Genomic DNA, 15,100 nt, shown 5'->3' with positions numbered 1-15,100 from the left:
AGATTTAACCATGACAGGGTGACAGATAATCACTCTGGAAAGGTTTTCATTTTGAGTATTTGGGTGTCCATTCCACCACTGAACACTTTGGTTTTCATTCATCCTACCACTCACTGGACAGCTGCTGAATGTATTAACTAAAGGCCCCCTAGTTCAGAGACTCAGTGTACATGTTCTAAATTGTGAATGGATATGCTCATCAAGGTGCTTTCATTTACTCCACTAACCCATATTTCTTATCTACCCTCTGCCATGTGGCAGTATCTTCTTTCAGCACAACATGTTTATCTTGCTTCTCTCCATGTCTCCTCTCAACTGCTGAGACTCCACCCCTCTTCGTAACATCCTCTGCCTTTCCCATCCAATCTCTTCATGCCCAGCTATGGGCCAGTCAGCTCTTTATTAACCAATTAGAGTAATACATATTTACAGTGAACAAAGATTGTTCAACAGCATTTCCCCTTTTTTTGTCTAATTAAAAAAGGACATTTTAACTTTAATATAATCAAATTATATGCAACAAAAACAGTTAGAAAATAAGAATTATAATTTCAATATGCAGTCCATTTATATTTGGCAAAAGTAGAGAAAATATTTTATTGTTTATCTTATCTTTGTGAGTCTAAAGTTTTATACCCAATTTACCTTTTATCATAACTAAGGGAAACTTTAAGTTTCATTATTTAGTCTTTAACTCCATCAAAAACCCCAGAAAGGTATAATATTGCCTAATGACAGGGACATCTGGCTGCCTGGACAGTCACCCAAAGTTCTTCTACAAGAGTGGAACATCCATCTTTGGCCTATGGGCATAGTCTATGTGGCAGACTTTTCTGAGAAGCAGGGAATTTTGAAGGACTGTCCTACCTTGTCTTGAATCCTGCTGGTCCACTTTGTATAGTATACTGTTAGCAATTGAGGCAAGGTTAGTTTTTTCCCCAAAGGCTAGCTTTTGTCACAAAGAAAGTTTCTTCAATGCCCATCATTTTCCTGAATTAAATTGTTGCTTCCAGGAGCAGATCTCACTGCCAAGAAAAGTCTTATGTTATTAAAACATTTTAGTCATATTCTGTGGTCTTTGAAATGTTTGGAGACCATCTATCTATCTAAATATATCTGTTTAACTTTGAAAATATACCTAATATGACTATAAATTTGATTATTATAGATGACTAACTACTAACCTGTATTTTTTAATTATGCATTACATTTTTCAATGAGCTGCATAAGCATAATACTCCAAACAAGAGTAGAAACATACATATAGTACAGAAAAATAACTTTAAATTTGTATCAATAAACCAACATCCATACCAATGTTAAATATTTTAAGATTAATAGTTGCTTTTTGGATTAAAGTTGATTCAATATTATACTCTTTTTTCCTATCATTCCTATGTCATATCCCCCTTTTTTCCTTTAGAAAGAGATCTTTGATTTTAACTCTTTTGTTTAGCTTTTTTCTTGACTATGACCAACAACTTGCAGCCAACCCCCTTTAACTGATAACAAACATCCATAACCCATCTTTTGGGAAGGTGGGTGTTGTTTTTTCTAGACTGCTTTCTGCTTTTGGGGGTGCTGGTATCTTTGGTGGAACCTGGAGAAAATCAGGATAATAGTTAAGTCTTGGCTAGAGTAGTCTGTAAGACTGGATCATCTCAGCCAGAAGCCTTGAAGCTGTTTGGGATGCTAGATTACCTGGGCCATCCATTTTTATTAGTATCTGGTCCCCTTGCTCTGAAAATACATAAGCTTTTAAAGGTAACATACATATCTGCATTAATACAAGTATAGACTGTACATTGTATACAAGTCAGCCAAAGATGATTTTTTTTTGTTTTATGTTTGAAAAGGTAAAATATACATCACATGTTTGTAGTTTTTCTAGGTTTATTTCTTTATGTCTTTATTTCTTTATGTTTCAGGGGGTCTTCCTCAGTCAAACCTGATCATCTTTAACCTTGAACGAATCAACAGCCTTTCATTTTCTGTGGGAACAAAAGCATAACCTCTTCCTCAGAGCAACACATCTCTTGACTTCCATTTTTAAGTCAAGACATTTTTTTAATATATAGGTTGGTTTAATTTAGCAGTTTCTATAATCCAATGTCTCTTAGCAGCTATCACTCATTTATCAGCAAACAAAAAATTTAAAGACAACACAATAACATACAGGATCCAGACTCCCTGTGTATTTTCCATCTCTACGTGACCTTTTTTTTACTTCTCTCTTTAAAGGCTTTATAATTCTTAAACTACTTTAATCTATGACTGTATATACCTGCTGTGGATATCATTCTATATAAATAAAACACAGATTGGCCAGTAGCCAGACAGGAAGTATAGGCAGGACTAACAGAAAGGTGAATTGAGGGAACAGGGATTGGCCAGTCAACTCTTTATTGTGGATCCCCTAAGCAAGAAACAAAATAATGCTGAAAATAGTGGTAAAAAATAATAAGTCATACTGCTGTTATAAAGTTCTTTTCAGTGGGGTGGTGGTGGTGCATGCCTTTAATCCTAGTACTTGAGAGGCAGAGGCAGGTGGATCTCTGTGAGTTCGAGGCCAGCCTGGACTACAAAGTGAGTTCCAGGACAGGCACAAAAGCTACACAGAGAAACCCTGTCTCAAAAAACCAAAATAAAATAAAATAAAGTTCTTTTCATAAAAAGTACTATAGTCAATGTCCTATTATTGCAGTTTTCTAAAGAGGGTACATTTAAGCAAGGGTGTTTCAGGGTCCAATAACTTGTGTGTATTATATTTATACCTGTAGCACAGTAGGCCTAATTTCTGTATGAAAAGCATTGTCTCTAAAGGGGGAATATATATATATATATGCTTCAATTATATTGGGCTCAGGATTTATATTTAACACATAGCTATGTTTCCCTCAAACTGAGATTGCATTCATTTTCCCCAAAATTTAGTACAGCTGTTTCTCTAAAACCAGATAACTGATCTCTGTGTTGTTAATGGTGCCATCTCAGTCTCCTGCTTCCTCCATCACTGCCGTTCTTCTACTTTGTGAGATTACTGTCTGTAGACTACTCTATTCAAACGGCTTACACCACAGGAAAAATGATCTTACTTTCAGGGCTTCAGAAGTGGTCATTTCTGTATTTAAGACCTCCTCCCTCCTCCTTCAATAAATGACATTCGGCATTTAAAATTTATATATATAATTGAATGAATACTGTGAATGCAATCTATGAATACCACAAATGTGATTAATATCATAAGTGTAATTAATGAATATCATGAGTGTAATTTAAAAAATAAAAATTAAAAAAAATAAAAAATTAAAAAAACCCTAATAAAAACACCACGTAATTTGGTACAACACTGTGTTCAAAGCAAGGCTCAAGAGGTTTATGTAGACCAGCTCATGGACTGCCTGCATTATTTATGGGGCTAATGCCCCACAAGGGCAGCATCAGAGGCTCACTTCTCTTAGGTCATATGTCACTCAGAATGGTTCCTAGAAACTCAGTTGTCTTTTCCTAAGATCCCAGGATGTTGTGAGCGAAAATATACATTGTGAAATACCTCCCTCCCCAGCCCCATTCAAAAGAAGTTTTCATGTAGCTCTCCATTCTTAATGTTGAAATGTTTCCATTGATGATTCTTTTGACCTGGCAAATTGTAAAACCTTGGTACTTGGAATTGTTTGCTCATGTTTTATTAAATTATATCCTCCTGTGGGTCCATAAAATCTGAAGTTATTACAAATAAATAAATGGGTTTTCTCTTAAAAAAAAAAAAAGAAGAAGAAGTGGGCATTTGTGGCTGGGTGGTGGTGGCACATGCCTTTAATCCAACACTCGAGAGGCAGAGGCAGGCAGATCTCTGAGTTTGAGGCTAGCCTGGTCTATAGAGCTAGTTCCAGAGCAGCTAAGGCTACACAGAGAAACCCTGTCTGAAACAAGACAAAACAGGGTTGGGGGAGGATGGCTCAGAAGTTCAGTACTGTCTTGGAAGGCTCAATTTCATCCCCTCTCCTCTGCTTGTGCACAGCCTTCGTGGTTCTGATATTGTCATCTCTCAATCTTACTCACTCTCTGGAGGGGGATAAGACCTTGTATGAGCAGCAACCTTATTAATGACATTATGTTTTTCTGGACCTTTGAAGTCTTCAGGTTCTGGGCCAAGGATGAATTACACCAGCGGCTGCTTGTACTTGTGCAGCTCAACAAATATGGTGATCTTAAAATTCAATGCCAGGTTTGATCTCAGTCCTCGGGGGAGGCTTTGCCCTGGAGGAGGTAGGAATGGGGAGTGGGCTGCGGGGAACAGGAGAGGGGCAGGAGGGGGGAGAACAAGGGAATCTGTGGCTGATATGTAGAACTGAATTGTATTGTAAAATAAAATTTTAAAAAAATGTAAAAGAAGGAAAAAAACTTCAATGCCTTTCTTGTTTCCCTGGACTACACAGGAAGCATGAGTTCCAGCCTGAATTACCTATAAGCAAAAATATGAGGCTAGAAAATGGAGTGGGAGGAGATTCTCAGGGAAGCTTTTTACTCCTTCTTATTTTTTTTTTTTTTTTTTTTTTTTTTGGTTTGTTTTTCGAGACAGGGTTTCTCTGTGTAGCTTTGCGCCTTTCCTGGAGCTCACTTGGTAGCCCAGGCTGGCCTCGAACTCACAGAGATCCGCCTGGCTCTGCCTCCCAAGTGCTGGGATTAAAGGCGTGCGCCACCACCGCCCGGCTAAACTCCTTCTTATTTTTAAAGCTCCCTCCAAAGCAATGATTAAGATACATACATATGTCCTCATCACCTTCGTCTCTGGGATAGTTTCATCCTGTTCATTTTGAAAGCCCCCAGTTTAAGGTACGACATCTGCATCTTTCTCCCATACACGTTACCTCTAAAAGGTGTACTATAGACATTGTAATTGTTTTCCATTCTAAAATGGAAATAACACAGTGAGATACTGGAGGATGGGTGTTTGGCAAAGAAAAGAAGAGGGATTTTTTTGTGCAATATTCCTTTACACTGTGTGAATATATGTCATTGTTATTGGTTTAATAAAGAAGCTGAATAGTCAATAGCTAGAAAAGATTAGGTTAGGGGGAGAGCCAAACAGAATGCTGGGAAGAAGGGCTGAGTCTGGAGTCACAGATGCAGAGAGAAGCAAGATAGGCATGCTGTACTGAGAGAAGGTACCAAGTCACATGGCAAAGTATAGATAATAAATATGGGTTAATTTAAATGTAAGAGTTAGCTAGTAGCAAGCCTGAGCTATTGATCAAGCATTTGTAATTAATATTAAATCTCCACGTTGGCTATTTGGAAACTGGCAGGTAGAAAAGAAATGTCTACTAGCTTTTTTGTTTTTGTTTTTGTTTTAGATCACAATTCTGTATGTTCAAAGGAATGCTACCAGCACTGGTTTGCATGAGAATCTTCTGGTTACATCACACGATGGCCGATGGAATTATGGTGGGTTTGCATGTAAGAGACACAGTATATGTAGACATACCAGAAGCCAGAGGGCAGAGAATAGGTCCTTGATTATAGCGCATTCTTGTGAGAATTAATTTTTTTTTCCAGAGCTGAGGCTGAACCCAGGGCCTTGTGCTTGCTAGGCAAGCACTGTACCACTGAACTAAATCTCCATCCTCAAGAATTAATACTTATTATATATATATATATATATATATATATATATATATATATATATATATATATTACATAACTGCAGTTATTTTTATATATTTATAACTGCAGTTGTTTTTCTTCTGTATTCAGCATTATCTTGTTATTATTATGCATGTACACCACAATGTGTGTACCACCTCATAAATTCAGTTCTTTCCTTCACCTTTACATGGTTCCAAGGACTGAATTTAAGCAATCAAGCTTGTGTGGCAAGTGTTTTTAGCCATTGAGCTTCCCATCCTGCTTCTTTTAAATTTAATTTATTTATTCATTTTACATCCTGGCTGAAGTTTCCCCTCCTTCCTCTCCTCCCATTCCCTCATCCACTCCTCCTCTGTTTCTGTTCAGAAAGGGGCAGGACTCCCATGGGTATTAACAAAGCATGGCATATCAAGTTTCATTAAGACTAAGCACCTCCCCTTATATTTAGTCTGGGCAAGAAAATCCAGTGTGAAGAATAGGTTCCCAAGAGCGAGCCAAAGCATTAGGGACAGCCCCTGCTCCCATAGTTAGGAGTCTCACAAATAGACCAAGGTTTCACAACTGTCACATATATGTAGAGGGCTTAGGTCAGTCCCATGCAGGCTCCCTGGTAGGGATGGGAACTTGAGGGTTTGGGTTGGGGGGTGAGTGGAGGGGGGAGATACTGAAAGAGATGACTGGAAAATGAGAAGGGTTTTCAGAGTCAAGTAGAAACCTGACACAAGAGAAACTCCCACAAATCTACAAGGATCAATCCAACTAAGACTCCTAGCAATAATGGATGCATAGTCTGAACTGGCCATCTCCTGTGATCAGATTGGTGACTACCCCAACTGTTATCACAGAGCCTTCATCCAGTAACTGATGGAAACAGATGCAGAGATCCACAGCCAAACACTAGACCAAGCTTGGGGGATCCTAATAAACAGAGGGAGAAAGGATTGTAGGAGTCAGAAGGGTCAAGGACCTCACAAGAAAACCCTCAGAAATAACTAACCTAGCTCAAAGAAGAACACAGAGTCTGTACACAGAAGAGGGTGCCAGATCTCATTACAGATGGTTGTGAGCCACTTGGTGGGTGCTGGGAATTGAACTCAGGGCCTCTGGAAGAGGTCGTGCTCTTAACCTCTGAGCCATCTCTCCAGCCCCGCCATCCTACTTTTTAAAGCAGTTGTTGAGATTCTTCCCCCCACCAGAAGTAAACAGCATTCTTGTCATCAAGACTAGCAAACTGAAGCTAAGAGAAATCCATATGTGGTGATATTTATAATCTAAGATATAAAACTTGCCTGAAGATCAGAGGACAGAGCCAGCCACTGGATTAAACATAGAGGCCAGGCAGTGGTGGCACACACCTTTAATTCTGGCACTTGGGAGGCAAAGATCTATCTGGATCTCTGTAAATTAAAAGCTACACTGGACTACACAAGATTAATACAGTTTAAAAGAGGAACAGCTAGACAGTGGTAGCACACACCTTTAAACCTAGTACTTAGGAGTCACATGCCTTTAATCCCAGCACTTGAGATCTTATGCCTTTGCTACCAGTATTTGGAAAACACACACGCCATTAATCCCAGCACTAGGAAGGTTGAGACAGGAAGTGAAATGGCTGGGCAGAGAAAGGCGTATAAGGCATGAGGAGACAGGAACTCAGAGCCCCTTTCAACTGAGGACTCAGAGGCATTCAGTCAGAGGATTCGTGGAGTTGTCGAGGTGAGAAGTGGCTGTGGCTTGTTCCTTTGTCTCTCTGATCGTTCAGCATTTACCCCAATATCTGGCTCCAGGCTTTTATTAAAAGACCAATTAGGATTCGTGCAACACCCATACCAGTAGCTCTTGTTAAACCAACCTTTATCTTTCTAGTCACTGCTCTACCCAATTGTGTCCAAGCCCATGGTTTGTTTCTTTTCTTTTTTAATTTTATTGATTTATTATTATTTTTCTCAAAATGATTTTTGTTATTTTATATTGATGTGTATGATGATCATGACTCCCAAGAAAATTGTATTTAATACAGTCTAAGAGGGTTTGTGGAGGTTGCTGTAAAATTGTAAAGTATAAAAAGTTTTCCCCTCTAAATTCATGGTTAATAAGGACTTATTTATTTGGGGAAAAAGAATTCAAACATCTATCTGTTTATACACACACATACACACACACACACACACACACACACACACACACAAACAAAACAGTAATAACTTTAGAAAACAAATGTTAAGACTTTTTTATTTTTTATTTATTTTTTAAGCTCACAAGTCAAGATTTTAATTTATTTAATCATTTAATGTAACAATCTAAAGCATAATTTGGCATATATTTTGACTACTCCCCATCCCCCCACCCCCCCGACAGGATTTCTCTGTGTAGTTTTGGTGCCTGTCCTGAAACTCACTTTGTAGACCCGGCTGGCCTCAAACTCACAGAGATCCTCCTGGCTCTGCCTCCCCAAGTGCTTGGATTAAAGGTGTGTGCCACTGCATCCGGCTTATTTTGATTACTTTTAAGCAATTCATCACTTACCATTATAATGATGGACACTGACTATGAATAATTTTTTAATATATTATTTTATTTTAAAATTTTTTTCACTTTACATACCAACCACAGTTCCCTGCCCTCCTGCTTTCTCCCCACCTCCCCCCTCACCCCACCCTTATCCACTCCTCAGAGAGGGTAAGGCCTTTCATGGGGAGTCAACAAGGTCTGGTACATTAAGTTGAGGTAGGCTCAAGCCCCTCCACCCTGCATCAAGGCTAAGCAAGGTGTCCCACCCTAGGGAGTGGGCTCCAGAAAGCCAGTTCACACCCCAGGCATAAATCCAAGTCCCACTGCCAGGGGACCCACAAGGAGACCAGGTCTCCCAACTGTCACCCACATTCAGAGGGTCTGCTTCAGTCCCGTGCAGGTTCCCCAGCCATCCATCAAATATTAAGACTATAACAATATTTTCCTGTAAGATATATTTGACGTGCCAACTCTCATTCACAAAAATACATGGCTACGTTCATGTCGAACGGTTCCACTCATGTGAGGGAAAGCACAGCCCTCTAGCGCAAAGCTGCTCTCGGGGTAACATGTAAATGAGACGCCTGTGCAGTGAGGAGAGGAACTACTGAAATGATCTGAATCGGGAGGACTGTACTCCCCGCAAAGCAAGAGACTATTTCGGAGACAGTTGACAAAAGCCATGCATCTTATTGTTAAGTGAAAGAGACATCAAAATTAAAAGCAAAGCTTACAAGGTAAGATTTAAGAAAATTACTAAGGAGCGTCAAAAGAAGGGAAAATGGAACTAGGCGCAGGGCAGTTATGAATTAATGAAGGATAAGAGGAGGGAGGACAGTGAAAATGTGCTGGAGGTACTAGGGGAGAGGACTGAGTCCTGCTTTGATCTCTGACAAACACCCAGGTAAAAGAATAATGGAGTAGGATTTCCCAGTTCTTCCAAGTACTTAAGAACCATCCTCCCCATTGCTGGTGTCTCTGTCATTGTCTCCTTTCTCAGTGGATCGACTCAGGCTGGTCATCCCTGGCATCTTCATCATCATCATCACCCAGCAGGCCAGCCACCTCAGCAGAGTCAGCGGCACGGCCTCAGACTCCGTGCTCAAGCTGCTTTGTTCCTCTTCACTTTGCTTCTTCACCTCTTTTAGGGGTGAAAATGTCACATCTGCCTGTTTGTTCTGTTCTTTTCCATTTTTCCAGGCTTCCCTGCAGAGAATCCACTTTCTTTTTTTTTTTTTTTTTTTTTTTTTTTTGGTTTTTTCGAGACAGGGTTTCTCTGCGTAGTTTTGCGCCTTTCCTGGCGCTCACTTGGTAGCCCAGGCTGGCCTCGAACTCACAGAGATCCGCCTGGCTCTGCCTCCCGGGTGCTGGGATTAAAGGCGTGCGCCACCACTGCCCCGCCAAGAATCCACTTTCTTAATGCCTGAAGTTCAATGCCTTTTAACTTTCAGACCTGGAAGAAGAACCCTGACATAGTGGGTAGCCATTCCACCTTTGGTCTGGAAGTTCCAACCCCCATTGAGGTTTTGGTAACTATCACGCACACAAGGCGGGGCCAAGGGAGGGCCTGAAGACCCGAGATTGGGATGTGCTGCTCTCTCTTGTTACTGGGAGCCTGGATGCTAGAGGTGGACGGAGGAGAGTTCTCCAGAGAACATCACCAGACTACTGCTGTGTCTTTCCCAGAACCCTCAACCTACCTATTCCTTCATTTGTAAGTTACGCCATTAAAGAAATCTCCTTTTAACTACGTGGAGTGGCCTTAATAATTTCACCAATACCCTGATGTCTACTCTGCACATTGAATCCATTTTTGCCCCTCTGTGGGATGTTTCCTGACACAAGGTGGCATTTGGAATGCACCACAGCCTGAACAATGGGAGGGAGAGGAGGGACAGATGCTGGATTACTGTATATCCAGTCATGATAATCCTAGTGAAAGTCATAGACCAAGTCACAATAGGCTCTTAGCCTGTGACAGCCAACCTCTCTGAGCACTGATGGAGCTCTAAGTTCTATGAACCTCCACACTTTTCTAGACTGTGTTCATAATCAGGGTCTGTGTTCAAATGCCCTCTGCTCACAATCACATCACTTCCCAAGGGATGGTTCTGTCCAGAGTGTGATTTCAAGTGTCCTCCACAGTTACTACATTGTATGAGTTAGCAAGCATCACAACGAGGTATGAGAACAGGATGATTTTTTTTTTTAATGAAGACCAATGAAAATACAGGGTAATTAAAACAATCTTATTGCTACCTGATCCAATGAAAGGGAGTAAAATAGCTGGCTTGGCTACTCTCTTAGCAAATCAAGACAAAGCTCACAACTAAACAGTTAACAACCAGGTCTCAGGTCAGTCAGTACTCTAGGCAAGCACTTTTTCTTCAGCCATCTTCAGTGTGTGCACAGCACCTCCTATCTGAGTATCCTGGGATGGAAACTCATGCTTTTCTCCAAAACCATCTTTATAGGAGAGAAGGTCGATACTGCTCAGTTCAGTTTGACAGTTCTGTACCAAAACTCCACCAAGCAGCCAAACAATGGGATGTAAAGAGGGAAAGACAATGTCATAAATGACTTCAGTTCATTTTGATGCTGGCAAGTCTTAGACTATGTCCTTGATCATACTTCATGAGATCACAGGACACCTTGACTGTGAACCTAAAACTTAGATTACTGACTGAATAGGATACAGAGGAGAGCATTCAGGTTCTTAGTCTGACCATAAGTTTATAACTATCACATACCAGGAAGTCTGTGGTGAACCTGTTTTGACAGAGGCACATTTAGAAATGCAAGTTTGCCTTTCTGATTCCACAAGACAACTGTCACCATGGGCCCATTATACTACAAGTTAAGTTAGACAAGTTAAGTTAGACGCTGAGGCGTGGATCCACTGAACACTCTTTTGTTTCCAATGAATCACAGTGTGTGAAACCATGTGTTCTGATACCCGATAATGAAAGTCACACAACCTAGGCTTTCATTTCTCAGTATCCAGAAGCAGCCTATTTATTGCCAACACCAACAAAGTGTGCTCTCCATGTCATAAACACAGCGCCTGCAGCATTCTAGGCAGATGCGTGTAGCAAAGGCTACTATGTTGGGCTGCCTTTGGGCAGTGAGTATATCCAGGAGCTCAGGACATACTTGGTTAAAATTCTCCACTAGGATATAACCCTGGTGATCATAGCACTCTAGAGGGGCGGGGTAAAGCTCTAGAATCAACTTGCTTAGATTGGCCATGCTTTGCATAAGGTCCTTCAATACAGCCATGGAGAAGTCATTATCATAGAAATTAGCCCTGGTGAGCTGGGAGCACTGGCTCAGGGCAGGCAAGAGAGCACTGAGCTGAGAGTCCTTCATCTTGCAGTTCATTAACTCCAGGTTCTGCAGTGTGTCTGCTACATTCTCTAAGAGAACTCGGAGATGTGTGGGACGTATCTTGGATAAGTCTACACCATTGAGGACCAGGCGTTTCAGGTGACAGAGCCTCTGACACTGTGACAAGTGTTTCAGGTCTGACTGTGAGAGCTGACAAACAGTGATACACAAGGACTCCAAGGGGGTCTTCAGGCATCTAGGAAAAGAATAGGAAATTAGTTCTGGCTAATGAAGGACATTAGTAAGGATGACACTGAGACAGAAGGGACCACATATGTAAAGTCAGTCTAGCCTTATGCTGAAGGTCAACACTTGGGATACAACCTGTTGGTTCCTGCTCATTAATTGTCTCCTGAGACATATACAAAAGATGGGACAGTCTCAGACCACAGATCTGTAGCTGCCTGTCCTCACTCTGTCAAACTAAACTTTGCAATAGCAGGCTGGGAGGTCATACCCAGAGGGGACCATCACAAAACGGTTCTGGAAACATCTCGGTATGTGTCCTGCATCGCTCATCACTGTCCCTCCTCTCAATCACATCCTCTATGCCTGATTTCAGTGCTCCACCTTTGAAACCAATGGTACCCCACCCCAGCATCACCCATTTCCACCTACTAAGTCTCAACCTGTGCTCATATTATCCTTCTCTCTTAGAAAGTTCAAGGCTGACAGAGGATCCAACACAAGCTGGTCCCTGTTCATAGAGATGTGAGTACAGAGCTCCTTAGGATCCTGTGTAGGTGTGAGTTGTCCACACCTCAGGGCCTGCGAATCTGTCCAGTCCCCTCCCATTACTGTAGCCAGGATCTCAAGGAGGAATATTCAGAGCACACTCACTGGGTCTGACCCACCCAATGGACCTGCTTTCAAGGCAGCTCTCTAAACATCTCCTACCCCAGCTCTGACTCTGCTAAATGAATGATCAGTTACGAAGGAAGCAACTCCACCCTTAGATACTGTAATGAGTCCATCATTCTAAAATCCACAGTGTCACACACCCCAGGGGACAACTAATGCTGAAGCAAAGGGAAAAGGTTTGCTGTCACAGAAGAAACAGCTCTCCATTCTTCCTTACCTGAACAACTGTTTCATGTGGTCAGAGGAAAAGGAGACTCCATTCATAGAGAAATGCTGGAGACAGTTGAGTTTGGAGAACTGAGAAAGGAACTTGATAGCACACTTCTCCTCTGTGTCTGTCAGAGTATTTACAACCCTGTGTGTGCCCAAGTAGATCTGAGTTAGACGGAATTTGCGAAGATTTCTCATACGGCCAAGGCAAGATGCAAAGTGACCCAGGAAGGGTAGAACCTGGTTTGTGGATAGTTCCAATTCCTCGATATAGTAGGGATGGAAAATGTCCAAGACTTTCTTGATAATCTCCACAGGGAGGTCACAAATAGTCATCCTCAGACAGCAGAGCCTCACAGAGCCTTTTCTCTGCTGGGCCCACTGCAACAAGCATGTTTGGTGCTCTTTCAGCTGGAACCTGAAGCTAAGGTCAGTGACCACCTTCAAACGCGGCCTCAGAGCATATCTAGGAAGGTCCCTCCCTACTTGCTTCTCACTCCCAGTCTCTGTTGAGTGGGCTTCTTCCTGTGTTCTAGTCCACACATCCAGGAAATCGTGGTGCACATTCCTCAAGTCAAGGACTTGCAGCTTCCACCGTCTGGGAGGGAAAAGGAAGGAGTTTCATAATGTAAACCAGGAACTGACGCAGAGACAGTTTATGTCCCACTTCCCTATTGTCAGCTCCAACACAGCCCCTCTCCCCTGCCAGGCCAGGACTCTTAGCCTGAACTGCATCTGGAGACCTTCCTCCCTCCCTCCATTCAGTGACTCTAGACTTGGGTCTCTTTCACATCAAATGCCTGTAGGAGAGCCAGGGGAAGGCTCATCCCACTATGGCTTCATGGACTCTGAGCTGTCCTCCACTCCTGACTGCCATTTATATCAGCTCTCAACTTGAATAGAAGTTCTACAGACTTCCAAGTTGTAACAACAGAAGCCTCTGTCCACTTTGACCCCATCTCCCTCACCTCACATGAATTTACCACTGGCTCAGTGACTACCCTTCTCTTCTCCTTGGGCTTTGCTTACCTGGGACGAACCGTCTGTGACTGCAGCATGTCTAGGCCATCCAGAACAGCTTGCAATGCCTCCACATCAGGGGTCTTCATCAGGGCTCCCACAGGGAGACAAGAAAAGGGCCAGGCTGCCACCATTGCCTTCAATAGTCCCATGTGTCTACCGTCGAAGGCCTCCTTGAACAGTGGTGGGAAGAAATTTGTGGGCATGGACTCCAGGGCAGAGATGGCCAAGGCCTGGTTGCTCAGCAGGGTCTGCACTGCCAGCTGCTGGAGTGCGGGTGTGTTCTTGATACTCATGCTGATAGATCTTCAGTCAGGAGTAACCTGGGCAAGCATTTAGGAGACATATATTCAGCTTATGTTTTGGGAATTCCTACTTCTCACATGTTGCAGGAACCAGAGGATCAGAGTCCTTGGTCTGGTAATAATGGAGAACTCTATTGTACCATCTGGTGGTGTCAAAGCCAAGCTTCCATCACTCTCAGCATGTGGAATCTCTTATAAGCCCCCACACACGGGCACAAATTAATCATTGTACCACTGGGTACTCAAAGTTAGAAGGGTTATTCAGGAGCATGCAGACTGACCAGACTCTTGCTGCAGGAAAAGACACTGACCATCTTTCCAGGCTCTCCAGAAAATACAATGCTGATGCCACCTAGCCGACCCACCCTCATTGTGCTTTCAACAAACTGATCCCTCCTGGGATGGACTGAAAAGAATTTGTGAAATGCTGTCAGTCCACACTACTTCTAAATGCTTTAGAGACAGGTGTGGAGGTACTGAGCTATATTATACTCATTTGGGGGAAGGGGTAAAAGGTCTTTAAATTCATGGGCATCAGGCCACACAGTCAGAACATGTCTGGAATGCAAGACTTGCAACTTTCCCTAACACAACTAAAAATCATGCTATTGAAAGAGAACACCTGTAAAATGACAGTCTTAGATGAGAAGCCAGGTGTACAAGGATTATTTCCCGTGGTACCTTGGGGTCTATAGAGGAAGAAGGAGATGAGAAAAAAAAATCTACCAATATTTTTACGTTTTTGTTTCAACTTTAAAATATGTGTAGCCTGTGATGGAGGCTTGAGTGGAATTGGCTAAGCTTCCAAACCCGAATGGATTTCACTCCTTATGTATCCCTGGCCGCCCCTACTCTCCAAGCTCCTCCTCTCTGTCATTAGGTGTGTTGGAATTGTATTTTTTTTTTTTTTTTTTTTTTGGTTTTTCGAGACAGGGTTTCTCTGCGTAGCTTTGCGCCTTTCCTGGAGCTCACTTGGTAGCCCAGGCTGGCCTCGAACTCACAGAGATCCGCCTGGCTCTGCCTCCCGAGTGCTGGGATTAAAGGCGTGCACCACCACCGCCCGGCGGAATTGTATTTTTTTTTAACCATAGGTGGCTGGTGCACTCTGCATTTAAAACACTGCATAAATGTTACCAAGTGGGAGCCTATAATCCCAT

The 15,100-nt window shown here is 42.2% G+C and overlaps 1 protein-coding gene across 1 annotated transcript; it reads right to left on the bottom strand.

Moving 5' to 3' along the window:
- Positions 1-11,175: 11,175 nt before the first annotated feature.
- LOC114688805 (PRAME family member 12-like) lies at positions 11,176-13,934 on the bottom strand. Its single transcript, XM_028863317.1, has 3 exons — positions 13,648-13,934; positions 12,626-13,216; positions 11,176-11,743 (listed from the first exon to the last, which is right to left on the bottom strand). Exons 1-3 carry the CDS (start codon positions 13,932-13,934, stop codon positions 11,176-11,178), a joined length of 1,446 nt encoding a protein of 481 aa, XP_028719150.1.
- Positions 13,935-15,100: the final 1,166 nt, after the last annotated feature.

The sequence above is a fragment of the Peromyscus leucopus genome, chromosome 2 (assembly GCF_004664715.2).
Source record: "Peromyscus leucopus breed LL Stock chromosome 2, UCI_PerLeu_2.1, whole genome shotgun sequence".
Lineage (NCBI taxonomy): Eukaryota > Metazoa > Chordata > Mammalia > Rodentia > Cricetidae > Peromyscus > Peromyscus leucopus.
The sequence above is the reverse complement of the archived record's forward strand: the minus strand, read 5'-3'. Positions and strand labels throughout refer to the sequence as shown.

What these genes read in the sequence shown, in the direction of transcription:
- LOC114688805 (XM_028863317.1), bottom strand. Translation starts at nt 13,934, where the DNA reads ATGAGTATCAAGAACACACCCGCACTCCAGCAGCTGGCAGTGCAGACC. An exon ending in TCACAGACGGTTCGTCCCAG is followed by an intron (nt 13,217 to 13,647) that starts GTAAGCAAAGCC and finishes TTTCCCTCCCAG; the next exon opens with ACGGTGGAAGCTGCAAGTCC. An exon ending in CACATGAAACAGTTGTTCAG is followed by an intron (nt 11,744 to 12,625) that starts GTAAGGAAGAAT and finishes TTCTTTTCCTAG; the next exon opens with ATGCCTGAAGACCCCCTTGG.